This window comes from Rhineura floridana, chromosome 1 (genome assembly GCF_030035675.1).
Source record: "Rhineura floridana isolate rRhiFlo1 chromosome 1, rRhiFlo1.hap2, whole genome shotgun sequence".
In the NCBI taxonomy this organism is placed as follows: domain Eukaryota; kingdom Metazoa; phylum Chordata; class Lepidosauria; order Squamata; family Rhineuridae; genus Rhineura; species Rhineura floridana.
The window spans coordinates 300,982,889-301,006,923 of NC_084480.1; the positions used below are offsets into that span (position 1 = coordinate 300,982,889).

A 24,035-nucleotide genomic window follows, 5' to 3' on the forward strand; every position below is an offset into this window, starting at 1 on the left:
TTTTGTTTTTTTAATATAGTTCTAATATATTCAAGAATTGGAGTTTTTGATCCAAAATGATACGGATATTGATTGTTTTCATCACTTGTAACTTCTGAAACGAATCAAGTCTGGGAGTTAAACAGTTAACACAAATAATTGTGATTGATATGTAAACCTTTCATCTTCGCACACTATGACATATGTTATTGCTGAAGACATTTGCTTTTATTGTGTTTTAAGTATGTTTAATGGTGATAATTATTAAACAATACATATGTAGATATATTTTAATACCTGAGTTAGCACATTAGTTTGTTTAATTTTTTAATTTTCAGCTTCTGAATAACCAAGCAATATGGTGTGCTCCCTAGTTAATTTTCCATTGGGTGATTTTGATCACCTTCGTGGGCTGGCTTGTTGATTCTGAGAGTGTGGAAGTGATGTATTTTCTCTTCATGCTGACTGGCTTCCCTTTTTCTTTGTCTACTGTTGTAGCACGTAACTTGGCTTGCTTATTTAAGCTATTAGCTTTGCAAGTACCTCTTTTGTAGTGCATCTGCTCTCTGCTTGTGGCATGTTTTTATTCTGAATTGCTCTATTGATCCTTTGCGGGGTGTGTTGTATGTGGATAGCCCAGCCATTGGAGGAGTAGGAAACAGATGGTTTCCAGCCCCAGTTCTGTGGAAAAACTGAAGTTCTCTGGATGCCAGATTGGACCTTCAGACATGCAGGATATACTCAGCTGATATCTCTGAATGCTAGTTATAAAGCTCCTTTGATGTTTTCCTGCTAGGTGTTGAGCCAAGATATTCCCTGTTAAAAGTTATTCACGTTGATAGATTTCAGAATATAATTTGATAAGCATTTTCAAGATCCTGTCTTGCCTCTCCCTTCCCATCAACACAGGTTTGTTTGAAGAATTCGTCAGATCTCTCCCACATTTGTGTGGAGAACAGATTTTACACAGAGAGAAGAAACTGGCTTGTGTCCAAACATTGGCTTTGAATCACTGCCTGAGTGAGTAATGGGGAGAACAAACAGCCAATGAACTGATATAAACCAAATTTGTCTTAATTTGGGGTTTAATTTGACAGTATTTACGTTTAGAAACTCTGGATAAGCTAGTAAGTTTAAATAATGTTTAAAAATGTTGTCATTAAGAAAAAATAGATTTGCACAAAAGGTAGCTCATGCCAGAACAGGACAATGAGGATTTTCTAAACCACTTCAAATCAGATGTTGAATTCTGTTTCATTTTTTGAGAGGTGGGAAACTTTTACTTGCTTGCAGAGCAGAGAGCATTTTGTTCGAGTAACCTGGAACTAAGTCACAAGGTACAGGGAAAGTTTAAAACAAAATCAAATAAAACCTAGAAAAGGAACACTCTTTGGCAAAATACATGCAAGCTAAGCAGCCAATAAGGGATGCTAAAAAAAGAATTTGAGGAGCACATTCCTAAAAGCATAAAGACCAACAACAAAAAATCTTTAAATCCATTGAAAGTAGGAGACAGGCTACAGAGGCAGTTGGACCCTTGGATGACAAGAGAGTCAAAGGTGGGCTAAAGCAGAATAATGAGATTGCAAAGAAGCTAAATGATCATAAACATACTGGAGTTCTTTGAGAGTGTCAACAAGCACATAGATAGAGGTGATACAGTTGACATAGTGTACTTGGATTTTCAAAAAGCTTGACAGGGTACCTCGCCTCAGACTTGTGTAAGCTTAGCAGTCATGGAATAAGAAGAGAGGTCCTCTTGTGTATCAGGACCTGGTTAGGAAACAGGAATCAGAGAATAGGAATAAATGGACACTTCTCCCAGTGGAGAGATGTAGAAAGTGGAGTCCCCCAAGGATTAGTATTGTGACCTGTGCTTTTTAACTTGTTAATAAATAGTCTAGTGTTAGGGATGAGCAGTGAGGTTGCCAAGTTTGGTGATGATACTAAATTGTTCATGGTTGTTAAAACCAAAAGGGATTGCGAAGAGCTCCAAAAGGACCTCTCCATCCTGAGTGAATGGGCAGTAAAATGGGAAATGCAACTCAGTGTAAACAAGTATGTGTATTAGAGCAAAAAATCTTAATTTCACATATATGCTTATGGGGTCTGAACTGGCAGTGACTGATCAGAAACGAGACCTTTGGGTCATAGTGGATAGCTCAATGAAGATGTCAACATCAGTGTGCGGCAGCTGTGAAAAAGGCAAATTCCATGCTAGGGAACATTAGGAAAGGCACTGAAAATAAAACTGCTGATATCATAATCTATAGTGCAGCTGCATTTGGAATACTGTGTACAGTTCTGGTGGCCTCACCTCAAAAAGGATATTGTAGAGCTGGAAAAGGTTCAGGAAAGGGCAGCCAAAATGATCAAGGGGGTGGAGGTTGCAGCATTTGGGGCTTTTTAGTTTAGAGAAACGGTGAGTAAGAGGTGACATGAGAGAAATGTATAAAATTATGCATGGCATGAAGAAAGTGGATAGAGAAGCGTTTTTTCCCTTCTCTCAACACCAGAACTTGTGGACATCCAATGAAACTGAATGGAAGATTGAGGACAAACAAAAGTACTATGGAATTTGCTCCCACAGGAGGCAGTGATGGCCACCAACTTGGATGGCTTTAAAAGAGAATTAGAGAAATTCATGGAGTTTAAGGGTGTCGATGGCTATACTCTGTCTTCATAGTTGGAGGCGGTATAACTCTGAATACAAGTTTCTGGAAACTGCAGGAGGGGAGTGCTCTTGCATTCAGGTCCTGCTTGTGGGCTTCCCATGGGCATCTGGTTGGCCCCTGTGAGAGCAATATGCTGGACTAGATGGGTCACTGGCCTGATCCAGTAGGCTCTCCTTATGTTCTTATGTACTCATGTAGGCTCCCCTCACAATGTAGAGCAGGCTGTCCTCTGCAGGCTGTCACTTCCAACTTGTGTAGGGGAATAGGGGAGGCAAAGTTAGCATGCCTTTCCCTGCTGTCCCATTATTGTGGATTGATTTGTTGTTATGTGCCTTCAAGTCGATCATGACTTATGGCGACCCTATGAATCAGTGACCTCCAAAAGCATCTGTCATGAACCACCCTGTTCAGATCTTGTAAGTTCAAGTTTGTGGCTTCCTTTATGGAATCCCTAGTAGCTCAGTGAGTGCCTTCTGACCAGGGGGTCTCATCTTCCAGCACTATCTCATGTTGCATTTTGGATACTCTGTTCATAGGGTTTTCATGGTAAGAGATACTCAGAGGTGGTTTACCATTGCCTTCCTCTGAGTTTGGATGCATCTTAGTCTGGTGTCTCAGCTTTGACCATTGTGCCGTGGGTGCCCCTGCTAGGAGTCTAGCCTCTTGGTCTAGTCTCCTGACGGCATTGCTCTCAGCTTCTTCAACACTCTCAAACCCCCTCACCACGTTAAGGTGTGCATCCTAGAGGGGGTGGATTGATTTAATGCAGACAAATGCCTGAATATGGCTTTACTTAAAAGTAAATCCCATTGAAACAATTGACCTTCTCAGTTTGTGTAAACTTTGTTAAGCATGTCTTTAAGGCTGTAATCCTCTACATGTTACTTGGGAGTAAGTTCCATTGAAACTCCGCTAAAATAAATGTGGGTTACTCCCAAGTAGTGAATGCCTGGGTTTGTAGCCTGAATCTTACTACTGCTGATCTCAAGCAACTTTCATTTTCTTCTAAGCAAGCTAAACTCTACAGGCTGAGGGAGGATATATTGTATTTGTATATACTTGACAAAAGTTTCAGATTTGGACTTGGAAAAAGTCCTGACACCAAGAACCTCTTTTTAAAAATAATAATTGTGGAGCCGCTGCAGAGGCATGAACTGTTGGAGTAGCAGAAGCAGGGAAGAATAAGGCAACCTGCTCTATCTACTGGCATGCTTTGGTGTGTAGTTAGAAAAAAGCTAGGCTCCTTCCTGGCCTGAGCAAATTGCCAGGTTAAAAAAAACCAACACTTTCCACCATTCATTCCCAAACTGTTATATCTATTCCCAACAACTGCCACAAAATTCACAAATCAATTCAGCCTCATTTGCAGAATTAGTGGATAATACCCATAGTTTGCACATTACACTGCTGTGGTTTGTGACAACTGAGAAGGCAATCCTATCCATGTTGCCTTGACAATTTGTTCTTGTTTGTTTCCTTCCGGTTTCCAGGCTGTACAGGAATATTTGCTTGTCTCTCTTCATCTAGTTCAGTGAATCATGAAGACTTTATTTAATTAAAAGTATACCTTGGAGAAAGTGCATTATTAATTGTCTGCTAGAAATGACAGACATAAATCATTATCACTTGCAATTAACAGGATATTACTAGAGTAATGGCTTTTTTTAGATAGCTTGTAAAGGTAATTCACATTTGCTTCCAGATTGCTTTTTCTTCATAGCAACATTCAGTCTGGTGATGTCATAAATCAATAACAATTTACTAAAGCAACATCACTATGTATCCTATGTTAAGAGTACCATGTCAATGGAAAAAAGAAAGCGAGCTTTCTGTTTCTCACAGAAAGCCAAGTGTCTGCCAGACAACTGCCGATGATTTCAGCTGATGAACTGAAAACCCTGCTGACATGTACCAGAGAACATTTTTTAGAGTTGTGGAATACCAGCCATTCAAATAGTGTTTGTCCAGTGATAGCTGTCAAAACCAAAGGCCAGGGCACAGTGTGTGGTAGGTGTAATTTGGTTATAAAGTTCTTACAATTTTGGAAAATGCATGTTTATATGTGTATCTCTAAGCCATGACATTATTTTCCCTTAGGAACATCATGTGTGCCCACCTTAGCATTGTTGCATTTCATTTTCATTTCACTTTATCCCATCGCTGTACAAGAGATTATCTTTGTGAGCCTCTTATACCCTTTTGAATCATCATACCTCAGCTTAATAAACCGAGACAGACATGAGCCTTGCGCACCCACATGCAGCTGCTTCACTTCTCCCTTCCTGTGAGCAGGGAAGCAGGCCAGAAAGCTACAGAAACTGGAAAACTGTTTCATAGCTTTCCTAACAATCCAGGATGTGAACCCATGATTTAAAGTTGAATTAATATCCTAGCTTGTTTAGAAGCCGCTCAACACAGTTTCTCTGCTCAGATGTAACAGGAAGCAATAGTAAAATGTAGGTTTCCTTGCTTGCTTGTGTGAAGACTGGAGCGAAGCAGGTATAAGAGGCTCGTTTATATCCTCGCTTATTCTTTCATTTATTTGTTCAACTTTGGAATCGCCCTCCAGCAAATCAAGTTCCCAGGGCCTTTCACAATGCATCATATAAAACAATCTAACAGCAATAAAACACAGATTATACAGTATAAAAGCTACCACTAAAACACCCAAAAATGTTAAAGTGAGCGCTCATTACCCCCTATGCAATCCCAGCAGCACTAAAACAACAGGCTTTAAGCAATCAAACCACATTCTTCCAGAAGCCTGGGTGAACAAGTGTCTTAATCTGGTGATGGAAACCCCATAGCATAGGGCAGGGGTTGCTAACTTTTCTCCACTCAAGAGCTACACTGAGGGTTCTCCATCCCTCTAAGGACCACAATCCAGCCCATGCCCAGTCACATGCACTTTCTCACGAACCACTCACAGTACACATACGCAGTGTGGGTGGAGGAGGTAAACAGCTTGCACACTCTCAGTAGAGGGGGGGAGCCAATCACATCTACACACCACAGCAGAGGGGTGTGTGCAGTAGCACTCAGCAGTGCGCTTGCCCCCTAGGGCAGCAGTAATGTAGGAGGGTCTCAGTATTGCTCTAAGGAGCAAAACCCTCTTTTCACCTTTGCAAAAGGGTCCCTTCTCCCTCTGGTCCAGAGCCATTGTTGGAAGGTCTGGGAGAGGAAGGAGTGCTTCTTCCTGCTTGCTAATCTTATCTCAGACATACTAGCAATGGCACTGCATCAGAGAGAGTAGGGCCCTTTTGTTCATAAGTTTGGCGGAGAGGTTGAAGCCTCTCTGCTTTCAATGGGATGATGGCAGGTCTCAACAACACTACCTGCTTGGGGAGAAAAACATGTTTTTTTAAAAAGAAGCCAAATTGTTAGGATGTTTCAGGGATCACAAGAAGTTGTGACCAGAGCCATGGCCTTCCCCCACCTATACCCCTACCTAGACTGTAGCCCTATTGCTCCTGTGCTTGTCACCACAGAAGCGGACATGTGCCAAGTAGCTCTGCTTCCTAGTCTTTACACAAAGAGTGCCCGTATCTGTAGCTGTACGCACAAAAACTATCTTGCAGCCCACAACCCTGTGCAATTATGACTCCGGGTTGTGAGGAAGCATTCATGCGTACAGCTGTACATGCAAAGGGTCTGTTGCTAGATGGTTGCACTTTTTGTGCAAAGGCTAAGGAGCGGGGTTGCTGAGTTTTTAAACTTTTGCTAGCAAGATAAAATTATCAAGGTATCAGTGAGTTGGGTGTACAAATGCGATGGTGTTAATTCTTCTCCCCCCTCCCAACAAAAATAAAGTAGAATTGTAGTGTGGATAGTGAGGGAGATGATTGAAGCCAGTGAGTAGGAAGAAAGACCAGTCATTCAAAAAACGTGTGCCCTTTTAATGAGGCATCAAAAAAGTGAGGCTTGATTTGTTTGAAAAAGTGGGATTACAATTTCAAATTTGTTGAATGAAGCTTACAATAAACCTTCAAGTACAAAATGTAGACAGCAACTGTAATTACTCCCAGTACATAGTACACATTTTACTAGACAAAAGCTGTTATTGTGTTAAGATGCTCATCTGATTCAGAAGGCCTCCTGCTATGTTCTTTGTTCAACATTCTAGCTGTTACAAAGTACAGTCAGAGCTAATAAGATCCAATGTAAGAATATACTGATGTAGACAATAGTTGCCAGAGGAGCTGCGGAAAGCAAGCGATTTATAAGAAATGTATTTTATGGAACACGCTTAGAATAATGCATACTTTTGAGTTACATAGAACTCCATCAGGCATAATGGGAAGCTGGCACATTCTCTGTTGTATATGGATCAAAACTGCTTGTCATTGCACATAGATTTTGCAGGAGATTAAGGTAATGTTTTGACTTTTTTCTTTTCTCCTCCCCCCCCGTCTCAGATTTACAATTAAAAGAGTCAAATCCTTTGAAGTGGCCAGAAAGAAATGTCCTTCAGAACTTAGAAAATTGTGAAAAAATTAAACAAAAAGCAAGGTAACATGCATTGAACGTTGATAAACTTTATAAATTGCATTACTCCCATGCTCATACCTGTTCAGCATCAGCTATCAATGTGGTTTGTGGTTTTCATTCACCCATTTTATTTTTCTTGTCAGAGTTTCTGAACAACTACTTGTCCATAAAGATGACCTCAAGGGGTCTACAGCATCACTTGATGCTAAAGAGCTGTTGAAGTATTTCACCCCAGAAGGCCTGCCCATTGGGGATCTGCAGCCTTTGCATATTCAAAAAGGGTAAGTTCTTGTTATGTGCACACCACACTGTAAAAATTTCATTTTTGGTGACCGCACTAGTTAGCTAACTGACTAAGGATATCGAAGATCCTTAGTTCAGAATATCCTTGAAACCATGGTTTGAAGGATGGGAAATGTGATGGGGGGGTACATATTCCTTCCTTCCCCGCCCCCCATGCACAGCTTCCCTTCCATTTTTCTGCTCTGTGCTAGCTGTGGTTTTCTGCAACTTCTAAATTAGCAAATTATAGTTGGCACTTGCCCTCCAAGCCAAATTCTGGACCACTGATTCTGGCTTGGAGAGCAAGCACTAACTATACTTTCCTGATTCAGATGTCATAGCAAGCTATGATAAGTGCTAATCAGGAAATGGAAGCTGTGTTCAAGAGGGAACCTGCACTCATTTCCAGCCCTTCATACTGTCTGAGCTGAGGCAAAATCTTTGATAATGTTAGATTTTTCCAAAATCTTCATTGTTAGATAATGAAGATCCTTTCAGAATCATAAGCTCTTGTTTTTGTATTCACTGTGATTTTTTTTAGAAAAGATCCGAATTCATCGAGAGAAGGTAATTTCTACAGCCTGTATCAATTATGCAAATCAAACAGATATTTGATTATTTGGAACAATTTATGCTGCTTGCCCTGATAACAGAAAGACACAAGGAGCCCTGGAAGGCACTGCAGCCTGGAATTCTGCTCATGTAACTCAGTTGGCTCTTGAGGCTATGTGAGGCGTTAGCTTTGAAAGTGTGTGATTATTTTTAGGGACATTATGACTTTGTCTCCGACCTACTTTTAGAGTAGGCCTATTGTAGTTAATGGATCTAAGTTAGCCACATCTATCAGTTTCAGTGGGTCTTCTCTGAGTATAACTAGGATTGGATACAACCCTATATAACATGAATTGAGTTTTAATTGTGCCAATGTGACAGACTGTTCTTCCTGTACAAACTTATTCTGATTTCTATAAATAAAGAATAGCTGCAAATTAAAATGGATTCTTTGTCCCCCACCCCGTTCAGTGAAAATAGTTTCCTTCTGACACCAGAGCTGACACCTCGAAAACTGAGAAGTTTGCCTTTTGAAAAAGCTGCTGGCTGCCATTATCATGGTCTTGAGTAAGTTCCTTTATAGTAAGTGATATGAGCTATTTTCCCAGTCCTCTAATTCAGTGTAAATCCAATGCATGTTTTACATTTTGTCTTATTACATGACTGGAAGAGCTTTATTTTTAATTTACTGACATCTTGCAATAATTGTCTAAAATGAAAATGTAACGCCTTGATTTGAATAGTTATACATTTCTATGGTAAGTATGCAATGTGCTGACAGTAGCTTTTACTTTCACATAAAAGCAATAAATGAAAATTGCTGACAATTCTATTATGGCAAGATGGGGAAAGGCAGGGGAGGAGGTGTTGGGATGGAGAAGATATGTTTCAATATCCACAATAAAGGATGTTGAATTCAGTGTTGAACTGAGGCTCCATGTACATCTTCTTTAACAGCAGCTATGCATACTCATAGAGGCTGCTCTGCATTCATGTTTCAGTTGGATTCTACAGTGGAAAGCAGAGCCATCCTGGGCTTCTGGCATTCTAAATCTTTTCACACTTGGAAACATGGCCCCTGTCACAGAACAGAGAAGCGGCCAACATTTTCTGTTCTCTGAGAAATTTTAGAAGTAGCACAATAATCATTTTCTCCACACCGGGAAAAACTTCAGATAGTTCTACAACAGCAGGTGCCATAGGCCAGAGTCCTATTTTGTACCCTACTTGAAATGAAGGCAGCTCTAGCCTACTAGTGTAGAGTGCTCTGAATGTATCGGACTGCTCTCTTCTCATCCCATATGATGTGAGACATGTTCAAGATGGATTCCTTTCTGGAACTGTCAAGATGCCCTGTGCTTGTTTGAGTCTCCACTGTGAAAAGGAAGGTAACCCTATAGACTAATACTGCCGAACACATAGAAGTAGTGCTGGAACTGTCAAGAATCTTTCATGAAAAGCAGTATATTTCTAGTCTTCTTCCTGAAAAATAGCCTTATAGGCTCTCAGGCAGTCATAGTATAAGTGGGTGAAGTTCAGTCCTTCCCCCTTGTCCTGGCTACAGCATCCCTTGAGAAGTTTTGTAAGTGATTAGTGGTGATTGTCTGCCTTAGCACCCTTGTATTGAACTATGATATATAGGAAGAATTAAGTAGAACAGTCTGCTTCAGACAGTTTAGTCTCTACTTCAGAGGACTTTTCCAAGCTTTCATGGGCTGAGTTGGTGGTTTCATTGATGGTTAAACACTTTCATTGATGGTTAAACACTTTGAAGTGCTTGGAAGCGCAATGTGCATGCTGAGAAGCAGCGTTCATTTCTTATAGATGCTCTCAATAGCTGAATACAAACAAAAAGGAGATTGGGGTAAGCACAAAGTACATTATCCTTAATTTCAGTTAGACTTCCACAGCAATGTAGCTTGGTCAAGTCCCTGGTGTTGGGTGCTAATTTGCCCTCCTATTTTATTTGTTTATTTTATATGAGGACTAAAGTCGAGTGCAGGTGAAGCAAATGTGTTGCCTTCCAGATGTTATGGACTTATTTATTTATTATTTAATTTGTATCCCGCCCTTCCTCCCAGCAGGAGCCCAGGGCGGCAAACAAAGCACTAAAAACACTTTAAAACATCATAAAAACAGATCTTAAAATACATTAAAACAAAACAGCGTTGAAAACATTTTTTTTTAAAAAAAACAACTTTTAAAAAGGTTTAAAACATTATTAAAAAACATATTAAGCAATTCTAACTTCTATTCCCATCTTCCCCAACCACTGGACACTGGGACTGATGGAAGTTGTAGTCCATAGCATCTGAAGGGCATAACAATGGCTATTGTTGGTCAAATATTTAGCTTTTGGTGTTTCATCCCTACTCCTGTATACACAGAATTAAGTCCCGACAGAGCTTGCAATCCTTTAGGCATTTGGGATTGATAGCATTGTGTGTGTGTTTGGAAAGTAATTGCAGCTGTTTTTCCATTTCTTTATGAAATATATTTAATTTTAAATAGTTTGAGTTCAGTAATGGCAGTTCTATTTAGTGATGAGAACCAGGGGAGCAAAGTACATTGTGGCAGACATGGGGCAGGAGAGAGGGACCCCATCTTCAGTTGATCATTAGATTGTTTATTAGTCTATAAACATTTTAGTGGAGCTGTCCAAAAAAAGAAAAAACTGTTTGGAATTTCTTGTTTTTAAATTTGTTTGGTGCTGTTCCTGATGAAAATCAATTTATATAACCTTTTCCCATTGTGAATTATCAGATGCAGCTAGATTGTATACATAGTGAAATATGTTACTATAAAAAAGAGTGAGCAAGATGACAGTTTTACTCTGGAGAGATTAATCTTTCTGCTTTCTAAAATGGGCAGCAATGCATACTGAGAACATAAATAAAGAAACTCAAATACCATCAAATGCATACTGAGAACATAAATAAAGAAACTCAAATACCATCAAATGGATAAACAAGAAGTATTTTGTCTTATCAGATAATGAACTTGTTTCTAGTGGTAAAAGTGAATTTATTACTTAAGTTGATTAAAACGTCTCTTTCTAGGGAGAAAATAGGCTATGTATGACAGTATTATCTTGCTAGTAGAAAATGAGTTTATTTGCCCTGACAGTCTGGTAGAAGCACAATGTACCAATGCTCAGATAATTATAGCAGAATCAGAATCCCATGTTCTGGAGTTATGGGCTATGCAACACAGTGTTTAGTGAATTGCCAGGCAAGTCAATCTCACCCATCTTACTTGCTAAAATGGAAAATCATGTTGTTAGGCTAAATGGAACCTCCATGTTGAGAGAACAAACACTGGAGGGTGATTGCGGTCTTCATGCCCTCTTTGTGCACCTTCTGGAGTCATCTGGTTGACCACTTTTGGAACTGGGATGCTGGATTTGACAGCTATTTGTCTAATCCAGCAGGGTTGCTCTTGTATTTTTTTTCCTTATCCATACGTAACTGAGGATGTGCTTCACTGATTGCTATATCTGAGATTAATTTGTGCTCTGGAACCTGCTCATGCTGTTCTGTTGAACCCTTTGAGTAATAAAAGGAGACCAGTGCAAATGCAAGAAGGAGCAAAGATAGTTTTTTTCTCAACAAGAGGTAATACTAAGGACTTTCTTTTGCGTCAGTATGTGACTCCACAATATCAATCAATATACACATCATAAGAACATAAGAAGAGCCTGCTGGATCAGGCCAGTGGCCCATCTAGTCCAGCATCCTGTTCTCACAGTGGCCAACCAGGTGCCTGGGGGAAGCCTGCAAGCAGGACCCAAGTGCAAGAACACTCTCCCCTCCTGAGGCTTCCGGCAACTGGTTTTCAGAAGCATGCTGCCTCTGACTAGGGTGGCAGAGCACAGCCATCATGGCTAGTAGCCATTGATAGCCCTGTCCTCCATGAATTTGTCTAATCTTCTTTTAAAGCCATCCAAGCTGGTGGCCATTACTGCATCTTGTGGGAGCAAATTCCATAGTTTAACTATGCGCTGAGTAAAGAAGTACTTCCTTTTGTCTGTCCTGAATCTTCCAACATTCAGCTTCTTTGAATGTCCACGAGTTCTAGTATTATGAGAGAGGGAGAAGAACTTTTCTCTATCCACTTTCTCAATGCCATGCATAATTTTATACACTTCTATCATGTCTCCTCTGACCCGCCTTTTCTCTAAACTAAAAAGCCCCAAATGCTGCAACCTGATAATGCTTAATCATATTTTTGTATAATGCTTTCACATAATGCATTTGAAGCACTTACGAATATCTAGTTGTAATCGTTACAGTAACTCCATAAGGCGTCATTATTGCCCATTTTACAGATGGAGACAACTGAGGCTGAGAGATGGTGGCTTGCCTAAGGCCCTCTAATGAGTTTATGGCAGATATGAGATATGTTCTTGAGAAATCTCATATTGTATCCATATACTACATCAGAGATGGGGAGCCTGCAGCTGTTGCTGGACTCCCATGAGCATGGCCAGTGATCAGGGGTACGGAGCTGTAGTGGGAGAAGGGCTGTAGTTCATAGGTGGAGCATCTCCTTTGCATGCAGAAGGACCCGGGTTCAATCTCCAGCATCTCCATGTAGAGCTGGGAGAGGGCCCTGCTTGCCAGTCAGTGTAGACAATACTGAGCTAGATGGAGCAATGGTCTGACTCAGTATAAGGCAGCTTCCTGTGTTCCTAATGACATCTGGAGGGCTACAAGTTCCCCATCCTCATTCTACACACTTGCCCTGCTCTAACCAGAATGGAATTATTTTACTATGGATTTTTGCTCCTAAAGACAGCAGAGGAAGACTGGTTGAAATATATCTGGCATATTTTAGGATGCAGTCTTAAACCCACTTACTGGGGAGCAAGCCCCATTGATCTTAGAGGGACTGACTTCTGACTGAACATGCATTGTGAACATGTACTTATATTTTTATCCTGCCCTCCCTCCAGGACACTCAGGGTGGCATATATGACACCCCTTGTGGAGACCCACAGTCCCAATCAGTGAGTTTAGGCTGCGAGAATATTGCTAGTTTAAGGGTCATCCAGTCAGCTTTATGGCTGAGGAAAGAGTTGAACTTGGAACTTGTCTAATACATTATCCGCTACACCATATTGTCTGTCTCTTATTGGTGTTATGACACAGATTTAGGTCAAGTCAAAGTAGCTTTCTGTATTGCCCTGGCTGTGGGCACTCAGGTTTGAAAGATACCAAGGAGTCAATAAGACAGATAATCTAGGTCTACTTACGTTGAGATTTTACTGAGTAACTTACAGCACACAGGCGTACCCAATAAATGGAACAGGCTGCAAGGCTCTGCACGAGCGCTTGACCGGTCTGAACGCCTCACTGGGCATCAAGAGGGACTTATATAGCAAAATCCTTGGCAAGGCACAATGGTGACAAATACATGATTAGTTGCTATCTTACATCAAATCATTGCTTCTACATAATACATGATTAATTGTCCTATATCAGGCTAGGCATCAAAGCAATTCTATGGATAAGAGGTTATAACTACTATCTTTGAAGAATCACATCATTTGATCTGAAGCATCATAGTACTTGATTGATTATACATTCAAAGTGAAAAGACATTGTACTAATTAAGACTACTAGCAGGCAGATCATCTTGAACTCTGAAAGCTCCTCTCTTGGAAGCCTTACCTTCCTAGATAAGACTTAGAGCTGCTATCCTTGGCTGCACATCAGATAGTCACACCACTCCCTAGCAAGGCCAGCTTGTTAGCTTCTCAGATAAGGACCAGGTGGACTTAGTAATTTTGGGCCCACCCATGTAGCCGGTCATGCTCTTGACCTTGTGTTTGTCTCGGGAGGGGGAGAAAGTGCTCTGAAAATGGAGGCTGTTTCTTCGAACCCCGTGTCATGGTCAGATCACTATCTGGTGAACATGGACACCCTCCGCAGGGGAAAGGGACCTATTAGGATGGTCCGTCCCAGACGCCTGATGGAGCCAAAGGGATTCCTGAATGCGCTGGGAGATTTGGAGCCGTCAGAAGGTCGCCCAATCAAAACCCTGGTGACAGAGTGGAATAGGGAGATCACCAGGGCAATAGACCGGGTGGCTCCGAAACGTCCTCTCCCCCTGAATAGAACTCATATTGCACCCTGGTATACACCACGCTTACGGGGTCTGAGGCAGGAGGTGAGACGACTAGAGCGCCGGTGGCGGAAATCTCGCTCCAAAGACGATTGGACACTGGTTAGAGCAGCAATTGCTGCCTATCAAGTGGCAACAAAGGCAACAAAGAGGGATTTCTTTGCTGCCTCTATTGCATCCGCAGAGCGTTGTCCCAGGAGGTTGTTCCAAGTGGTCCGAAGCCTGGTCGGTCCAGTTGCGCAGGAACCCTTGGAACATTCTAAAGCCTCCTGTGACTCACTTGCCAAACACTTTGCTGATAAAATCGAGCGCCTGAAGAACACGATTCCATACGCCGTGGATACAGGAAGTGGGCCAGAGTCGGCCAGTTGCATCCCGGTCTGGTGGGATCGGTTTCAGCCTCTTCCCTCTGAGGAAGTGGACAAGGTGCTCTCTACTGTGAGGCTGACCACCTGTCTGTTTGACCCTTGCCCTACGTGGCTCATTATGGGCTGCAAAGAGAGACTGAGCGAAGGGATCAAGGCAGTGGTAAATGCTTCCTTGGAATTCCAATCGGGCTTCAGAACTGGACATGGAACTGAAACAGCCTTGGTCGCTCTGGTGGATGATTTGAGGAGGGCGTTGGATAGGGGAGAACATGCATTCCTCGTCCTCCTGGATCTCTCAGCGGCTTTCGATACTGTTGACCACGGTATCCTCTTGGATCGCCTGGAGGGAATGGGAATAGGGGGCACTGTTTTACGATGGTTCCGTTCCTATCTCTCGGACAGGCACCAACGGGTGGCATTGGGAGATGAGGTTTCAGACCCTTGGCCTCTCAATTGTGGTGTGCCACAGGGTTCTATCCTCTCTCCCATGCTATTTAACATCTATGTAAAGCCGCTGGGGGCCATCATCAGGAGATTTGGGTTGCAGTGCCACCAATATGCGGATGACACTCAGCTCTATCTCTCATTTAAGTCCTCACCAGAGTTGGCTGTGGATACCATTTCCAAGTGCCTGGAGTCCGTAAGTGAATGGATGGGAGGCAATAGGCTGAAACTGAACCCCGACAAGACCGAGGTACTGCTTGTGGGAGACAAGAGAAGGTTGGGAGATATTGACCTGGTGTTGAATGGGGTAAGATTGCCCCTGAAGGACCAGGTTCGCAGCCTCGGGGTCATTCTTGACTCCCAGCTGTCCATGGAGTCTCAGGTTTTGGCAGTGAGCCGGGCAGCTTGGTATCAATTACATCTGATAAAGAGGCTGCGACCCTACCTTCCTGTCCATCTGCTCCCACGGGTGGTACATGCCCTGGTCTCCTCTCGCTTAGACTACTGTAATGCGCTCTACGTTGGGTTACCGGAAGTCCGGAAACTACAGCTGGTTCAGAATGCGGCGGCACGTTTGATTAAGAACAGCCGCCGCCGTGATCATATCACTCCAGTGCTAGAAGATCTGCACTGGTTACCAGTTGTTTACTGGGCCCAATTCAAGGTGTTGGTATTAACCTTTAAAGCCCTACACGGTTTCGGTCCAGTTTATCTAAAGGAGCACCTCCAGCATCATCAAATATGCCGCCTGACGAGATCAGCCTCACAAGACCTTCTCTTGGTCCCGCCAGTTAAAACAGCTAGGCTGGTGCGGACCAGAGAGAGGGCATTTTTGATTGTGGCCCCCACCCTCTGGAATTCTCTGCCCTATAACATCCGCCATGCCTCCTCCCTGGCAGGTTTCCGCCAAGAATTGAAAACCTGGCTGTTTCGGCGGGCCTATGGGACTTTTGGGTAATCTCGTTTTATTCTGTAAAGATATGGGTGGGTTTTGATTATGTAGAGTTGGTGTTCATTTGTATTTATATGTTATTTTATTCTTTTGTACGTCGCCTAGAGTGGCCGTTCATATGGCCAGATAGGCGACTTAGAAATAAAATTTTATTATTATTGTTGTTGTTGTTGTTATTGTTATTGTTGTTATTATTATTATTGTTATTATTATTATTATTATTATTATTATATGAGCGGAGTTACACATTGACCGTTCCTTGACCTATCTCTTCAAGCTGCCAGAAAGATGCTAAAGTGCTGAATTTATTGCAAGTGCTCAAAACTGAGAAGGAAGCATTACAAGCTTCTGTTTACAAATCTCCATTTCTAAAAGCAGCTATACATATGCGTTACAGTGGTTATATGGTTGCCCATGGCCTACACTTTCTTTCAAAGTAGCAATTCTTCATTGCTTCTGACATTATTTTATATTTCACCTTAGATACTGTCTAGACAACCGAAGAGCTTTGGAAAGAGATGTGGGATTTGCTGAACTTCAGACTCGTCTTATTCGTTGTGAAACTCAGACTACCTGCACAAAGGAGTACTGCCCTGTGCCATGTGTCTTGAGCCCTCTGCCATCTCCTGCAGTTTTGTCAGAGCCCGGAAGTGTCCCGGATGGGGAGTCATTACAAAGGGAGCTCCAAACAGAGGCTTCCAGGCTAAAACGCAGATCAAAAGACCTGGATAGCTTTTATCTCAACAAGAGGTAAAATTCTACATTTTTAAAAAAGAAGTGTGAGATATCTGTGTGTGTGTAAATTTAGTTCTTTTTGCATTCTAGAGAATTTTCTTTGGCAAAGCTCACTAAACGTTCAAATAATCTCAACCTTCCAGTTCCTCCTGCCTGCCGTATTTTGCACATGTGATAACCTTTTGTTAGGTGTGAATATGTTGAAACCAGACTTGAAGGCATTTTCACTTAAGCCCCATAGGATCACATCACCACCATATTGGTTCCATTTAGATGTCAATGCCAGACAGAATGAATGCTCAGATATAGAAATATGTATGTTTTATCTATTATTTCAGATTGATATTTTTTAATTAATGATTATTGAAGTATTTTTACCAACAAATCAAGCATAGTGTGGAATGACATACCTTAAAATCTGTTTTTGTTTTGTTTCCTCAACTCTTCTTTTTAGGTTACTGAAATCTGAAAGTACAGATTCTCTCTTGTCCCAGGCAAATGGAAGCAGTGGAAGTCGCCATTCAGGAGTTGTTACAAGGCAGTGCCAGGAAATGTCAGTCTCCCTGCCTTCTGCACTGGTGAAAATGTCTCATAACCGAGTGCATAAGGTAACCCCGAAGAGCAGCTCAGCAAGCCAGAGGGGTGGAAAACAGCCAGAAATACTGAAGCCCACAAAGGAATCAAGGTCTCAGAAACATACACGGGTAAATAACTTTTCAGGATAGCTAAAAATGAAGTTTTGTTTTTCCTTTGCCATTCTAAGTTTAAGTAAGGCAGGGCAAAGCTTGAGATTTGTGTATTAGAGCCATAAACACAATAAATCTCTCCTCCTCAGTGGAGATCCCAAAGGCTTGCCAGTCTCTTCACAGCCTCTTCAGTCAGGCTTTTAAGCCTCTGCTTGAAACTTTCTAATTGTTGCCAAGAAGCTCCATTCTGTTGGAACTCTGCATGTGCCCCAAGAATATGTGTGTTTTAGCTTTGCTGTAAGCAGAGAGTGTGGTGCTATTGTGGTTAGTTAGAGAAAGTGACTATGGTCTAAGATAAAGCATATTTCACTAGAGTGGTAAGCTAGGGCAAAGGATTTAACTTGTGCATGAGTAAAGACATAAATGAAAGCCTGATTAGTCTCTAGAACCTCTGCCATATTGAATGCAAGTAGACACCCTTATTAAGTATTAATTATCTCTGGACCGTAAAGGAGGCTACCTCCAGTAAGCACCTTCCACTGGTAATTAGATTAAGTCAAAATTTATTTTTCCTGGGAAAGCTCTCCACTTTTCCTCATAAGGAACATCAGGCTGAGAGTTGTAATTGGCCAGAGGCCCCTTGTTACCATTCTTCCATTATACGGGGGGAACCTTGTACTGTTATGTCTGTAACAATTCAGTACTTAAACTAATTGTGATTCATTGTTCTTTCTGTCCAGCCATGTCCTGAATGAGATAATCTTTTGTGCCAGGACTAGCACCTTTCCTTATAACTCTTTCCAAACAACCCTCAGTCCCTGCGTTTGGTCTTCTGCCCAGGAGATCCTCCACTTCATCCCCTCGTTTGAGTATTGCACTTGTACTGCTCCACATTGCTGCTCTTCAGATCTGTTCCAAGCCTACGGATATCTGTAGGAGCCAGGCCTCATCTTCAGCCCAGCTAGATCCCATACCTTTACCTCTTCTTCTTGTCCCCCTGCTCTTCGATGTGCCTTTTTTATCTTGGTTTGGTCAGGATCCTTGTGGGAAGGACAAGCCAGTGTTACCCAAAAAGGAAACTCTGTCTATATTTGAACTTTATTAGGAGTGTTTTGAGCAACCCAGAGTGGTGAGGGAACTTAGCTCAAGGGCAGTCTACAAAGGCTAGCCTAACCTCGGCCATAATTGTGTGAGCCTGGAAACCTTTTGTTTGTTGAAAACAGGAAGATACCTTACACACGTGTGGGTTTCCCACCATAGAATTCATGCCTAACCTTTGCTAGGACCCCCAGACTTAGCTGTGACCATGCACCTCCAGATCATGGTGACACTTGGGAAGCCTCTTTACTCTCCCTTCCTTAGGGGAGGTAATTCTTAGTGTCTTGCTCCTTCCTTCTTACTCTGTCTTTCCCATTCCTTAATCTCGCTTAATCTAACCCTTGTGTTAGCTCAAACCCTTAGCACTTGCATTCAGGCTTTCCCCCCTGGTGCTTGTTTCAAGCCACAAATCTGCTTTACTCATTGTCCACCATTTAGTGCAAATAACTACTTTGATAATTGTGTGGTTTTTGACAGTTTCCCCCGAATTAGTAAGACAGTATTGGTATTTACAGAGCAATGAAGTCTGTGGTGCAAAATTGTCTCCATTGAAGAACTCCTAAATCAGGTGTGGTGAGCATTTGGTCCTCCAGATGTTGAACTACAACTCCCATCATCCCTGACCATTGGCCAAGATTGCTGGGGCTGATGGGAGCTGTAGTTCAGCAACATCCAGAGGGCCAGTGGTTCCCCACACTTGCCTTAATAGTACCTCCTTGAACGTGTGTAGATAGTGCATAAGATGCTGGCCCGTGTGTGTGTATAGACACACAAGTAGATCTGGTATCATTCGTTTATGCATGCTTTGTGAGAAGTCTAGTCCCTCCCATGTTTCTTTTTGCCATTGTGTTCCCCAAAGGAAATTTGTGGGCTGGATGCACTGCTAGTAGCCCTCATAAGGTTGACAGGTCAAGGAATGAGCTGGTGTACCCCAAACTGTAGTTGAAGAACACCACAGTAAAATGTATAGATTACAGAGCTAGTACACGTTCTGAAGCAGCTTCGGGAAATGCTTACTTATGCACTTATGCTACATTATGCAGTATTCATCTTTTCTCTAGATGGAGAGTAGTCTCAGCACAGGAAGCTATCAGCTTTAGTAATTAGACAAAAGGGGAAAGACATTAAAGGAGGCTGAACAACAATTAAAGAAAAATCCAAGCAAGGGTGTTGTGTGTTTGCGATGGTGTTAAAAAAAAAAAGCCTAGCAGCTAGTGTTTCATCTTCAAAGGACAATGTGAATATTTTATTCATATTCCTGTAAAGTAGGTAACCAAGTGATCTGTCTGCTTCTTCAAATAAGTCAAAATAAGTTGTTATATTTCTTGCTGTAGCATGAGAGGGTCACTTCATACATTACATCTTTTATTGGGATATCTAAAACATTTTAGCCTGATGCCTAAAACTACAAAGTGTGATTGTAGCAAAATATGCTTATATGACCACATGCAACATACAGATATTCTCATCAGGGAGCTGTGACTTCTTGTAGCTTCCTGCTGTTTGTGTACATGGCCCAGGCACCGACTATCCAGCAGGGCTGAGTATTGCTGGTGTTCAGGCTCCTTTATTAGTAGCATTGTTTTGTTCAAATGAAAATGTGGATTTAGAAGCAGAGTATATGGAGTATTGGGCCTCAAAACTGTAAAATACGCTTATGATTTCATCAAGATGCTGAAGGAGGTGGTGATGAAAACCCTTGAGCAGCATGGCATTGCTGATGATCACAAGTGCTTTGCAACATGCAGCCAGCGTCTGTTTGAGATATCCAAGTGTTATTTAAAGGTACTTTTTTCTTGCTTTCCCACACCCAGAATAGTGCATGATTGTGTTATGGTTTAATATGTTGTTGGTTGATGGTTGAAAACTGACAAGGGGAAGTGCGGGATGTATGATATATTTAGCAAAGCATGCTTCCTGTAGCATGTATAGCATTCTTTTTGTCTCCCTGAGTTAGCAATGTGCAAATCCATCAGGTCCTCCAGTTTTAGAGCTTCATAGTCCTTGCACACTCTCTCCTTGTGGTGGACCATAGGAAACTGCCATATACAAGGTCAGAGTATTTGTCCATATAGCTCTGGCTGGCAGTAGCTCTTCAGGGTCTCAAGCAGAGGTCCTTTTAACTGGAGATGTGAAGGATGCAAAGTGGGGACCTACTTGATGCAGAGCTACTCCACACCATGGTCCCACTCACCCCTTAACATAAGGAAAAAGCTGTTGTTATTCTCGTATCACAAACCTGTCAAAGCCTGAGTTTGGGGGGGGGCTGCAAGAGGTAGCCCAACATGGTATGATATGTGGGTGTGTGTCGTCCTTGTACTTTTTAAAGTACAAATTACTGCTGAATATCAGTGGCCATTATACCACAGCCAGTCTTCTGGCAAGTGTCGGATACATGTATTTTCACTCACTAGTATATCACATTTACGGACATTCTAAATTGTTTGGGATATAAATTGTACCCGTGAGATAAATTGAAATGTGTGAAGCAGGGGCTTTGACAATTTCAGATATTAGATAAAAAATCTTCCTTGCAGAACTTACCTTGGGGTATGATGACTCTGCCCTCCATCCTGTTGTGGCCTGTTGCTATGTATTTGCAAACAAAGCACTATCAAAGTGTTACATTTGGAGGGTTTAAGAGCTTTTTGATGTGTTTAAGCAGCTTTGAAAACTAGCAGTCAAAAAGTATGGTAGATACAGACCAGCTGAGAACACCATGGCTGTAGTGGGCTAGCAGGGAATTTTGATCCCAGAAAGTAATCCTCCAGGTAGAATTTGGGGTACAGCTTGGGTGCACTGATTTAGCACATCTCAGCCTTATAATAGATATGGTAGCTGTGCCTCCATGATGGTCCCTGTTAGTCTATGTGGCACATTAAGTAAATTACGGGGTCAGTTGTGGATGGTGCAATCAATTTCTATTTTTTAAGGTATTCACACTTTACAGCTCAGTAGAAAAGTGCTGATTCAGTAGTGCATTAAACTCTTGCACTGGCATGTGATGAGACCTGCCTTGGGTAGACACAAAAAAGGCAGTGTCTAAACTGTATTATTTGGCTAAGTCTCAGTCAAAGCAACTTACCTTGTTTAGTGTCCTTTTTCATTCAATTTTGTGATTTCTTGGCACTCCTTGCAAGCACATTCATGTTGTTTCAGTGCTGCTGTCCTGTGCCGTTTTCCTCCGTCTGACCTTATAGTCTGCCCCATTTGCTCATGCTATTATTTAACCCTATAGGTGACCCACATGATTTTGTCTGTTACATCACAACACCACATGTGGCACACTGATTTCATGAATGCTCACAGGCAAAATATGGGGGTTGCAATAGCAGAGAAGACTCCGTAGCCAGGGGAGTAAAATAAGAAAAATGCCAAGCGAGTGTTGTTTTTTATAATTTCATTTTGGGTTTTTTTTGTAATTTGTTTGGCTGTGGAATATCAAAATTAAGAAATGTTCAGTACAGCTTTTACTACCATTGTTTTGCTATTTCCACCACGCTAGGTGTGTTAGCTTGTTTGGAGCAAAAACAACAGAGGCTTGTGGCACCTTCAAGATTAACACATTTATTATGGCATCAGTTTTTATGGACACTACCCAAGTTATAGTCCAAAAAAGCTTATGGCATTATTTTACATTTTATAAGAACATTGTCATATTTATTTCCTCCCTCTTGCTGGCCTTAAATCTAAACACTGAGATCAATAAAGTACTGTGTTTGTGAAGTAATATGTTTCCCATTTAGGATCTGAAAACATCTAGGGGTCTGTTTGATGAAATGAAGAAAGCCGCTACCAGCAATGTCAAACAGGTGACACACTCTTACTTGTGCATATGTCTAAATTATGTTTTCTGTACTGGACAATGTTACAAATAGCTGCTGCTGAGACTAGGTTTCACTTGCTTATTAAGGCAGCATTGGCTTTGTGGTTCTTAATGCTATTTAGACTGAATTGTTAAGTTACCCCAAGTATGTCTTCAGTGGGCTGCTGTTTATTTTATTTTTGTTATTCATTTACATCCTGCCTTTTCCCCAGAACTGGGACTCAAGGTGGCTTACAAAAATTAAAACAAATACAGTTAAAAACATATAAGTAAAACATATGGAAAGTTGTAATTAAAATGTAATTAAATTATCTATAAAATAAAAACCATTTAAAACACAGCAATTTAAAACACACAAAGTAAAAATCAGTAAAAGGGCACCCTATTAATAGCCCTTGCAGTCAGTCCCCAAAAGCCTGTCAGAATAGAATGAATAGATCAACCTGTGAGACCAAATTATTTCCTTAGTATTAATTTGTGGAATGTGAACTGATTGTTGGTACTGTATAATTTTGAGTACTTTGCTTGTTTGTTTTGCTAGCATAGAATCTGCCATTGTTTAGGGTGTTAAATAGTGCTAATAACACTATTGTTGTTACTATACCTTCTTTGAGAGTCCTTGAATCATCAAGAACTATCTTAGCATTGATTAGATTCAGTATTATGCATGGCATCATTTTACATCTCTAAGCTTTATTTCATTGGTATGCTTATTTCTAGTTCTAAGTACATTTCTTGGGGTGTATTTGCAGGTCATTGAATGGGTTTTAGAAAAGACCAAGGAGAAATGACACGTGTCAAGAGCCCTTGCCGTTCCATGATGAATCATTTTTGAGTAAGCACAGCACATTAAGTTAAGAGCTTGGAGTGCCTTGTGATGTAGCTGAAGTGCCGAAAACCAACAAAAACTGCAGTGTGGTATGCTCAAAGGTCTGTTGAAATGAAAATTGCTTTGAATTAAACCATATGTATATATGTAGATATACACACCACTTATGTCATAATGTATAAAAGCACATGATTGAACCTTTTTTGCTTTTTTTGTGTGTGGCTTGTACCCCTTTTTTATTTAAAACAATAAAAGCCAGGTTTCTAAACAGTTGACAGTGTTATCTTTTTCTCCTGCTTGCAGAGTCAATTTATGGTTAACTCTGTAAATACCTTCTTTGTGGTGAACCAATGAGCCATAAAAGGTTTACAAGATAACACAATCCTTGTGTACTTGGTAGCAAATTATACTGTCAAGAGCAGTCAACTTTGGTTGAAGAACCCTAAACCTGAAAGGAAGCAAAAGGCCATCAGAAGGAACACTCCTCCTTTTAAAAGCTAGAAGCAACCCCCTCCCCCACAGCACCCATAGATCTACCCATATGATCCAATCTGCAGAATGCCACAATCAAAGCAAAGATGCCCATTAAGTTGCAACTGGCTGTAAAAGATTCAAGCAAGAGGGTTCTGTAGATGGTCACAATAGCTTATCAATTCTGCTTCATGTCATAAAGATCAATTTTGTTCAGCTCGTGTCACATATCCCATCAGCACCATAGCACAACCCATCCCTCTGGGACCAGGTGTGTTAGCCTCTACCGGGGAGGCAACTGTGCAAGCATATGTTTGTGAATGAGGACAGGATGTTACAATTTGCTACAGTACACTAGAATCTGATGAAATGTCTACTTTCCTCCCCATCCCTGCCTGTGGTGAGCCCATATCAACAACCAAGTTATACAAGCATCAACAGTCTCATTCTGGGATAGACTGCATTATCTTCCCGAGTGGTAAAGAGAACTTGTACTGCACAATGGGGACCATGTATGGTAAAGT

The 24,035-nt window shown here is 41.4% G+C and overlaps 1 protein-coding gene across 2 annotated transcripts in view; it reads left to right on the forward strand.

The window, feature by feature from the left end:
• MTBP (MDM2 binding protein) overlaps positions 1–23,310 on the forward strand; it is a 42,088-nt gene extending 18,778 nt beyond the window's left edge. For both annotated transcript variants that reach the window (XM_061605794.1, XM_061605785.1), the window contains exons 13-22: positions 889–999; positions 4,497–4,661; positions 7,070–7,163; positions 7,286–7,423; positions 8,448–8,543; positions 16,350–16,616; positions 17,056–17,305; positions 20,057–20,170; positions 22,132–22,197; positions 22,964–23,310. In XM_061605794.1, coding sequence (XP_061461778.1) covers positions 889–999; positions 4,497–4,661; positions 7,070–7,163; positions 7,286–7,423; positions 8,448–8,543; positions 16,350–16,616; positions 17,056–17,305; positions 20,057–20,170; positions 22,132–22,197; positions 22,964–23,002 — 1,340 coding nt within the window. In that variant the 3' untranslated portion in view covers positions 23,003–23,310. The remainder of the gene's footprint in view (positions 1–888; positions 1,000–4,496; positions 4,662–7,069; positions 7,164–7,285; positions 7,424–8,447; positions 8,544–16,349; positions 16,617–17,055; positions 17,306–20,056; positions 20,171–22,131; positions 22,198–22,963) is intronic.
• Positions 23,311–24,035: the final 725 nt, after the last annotated feature.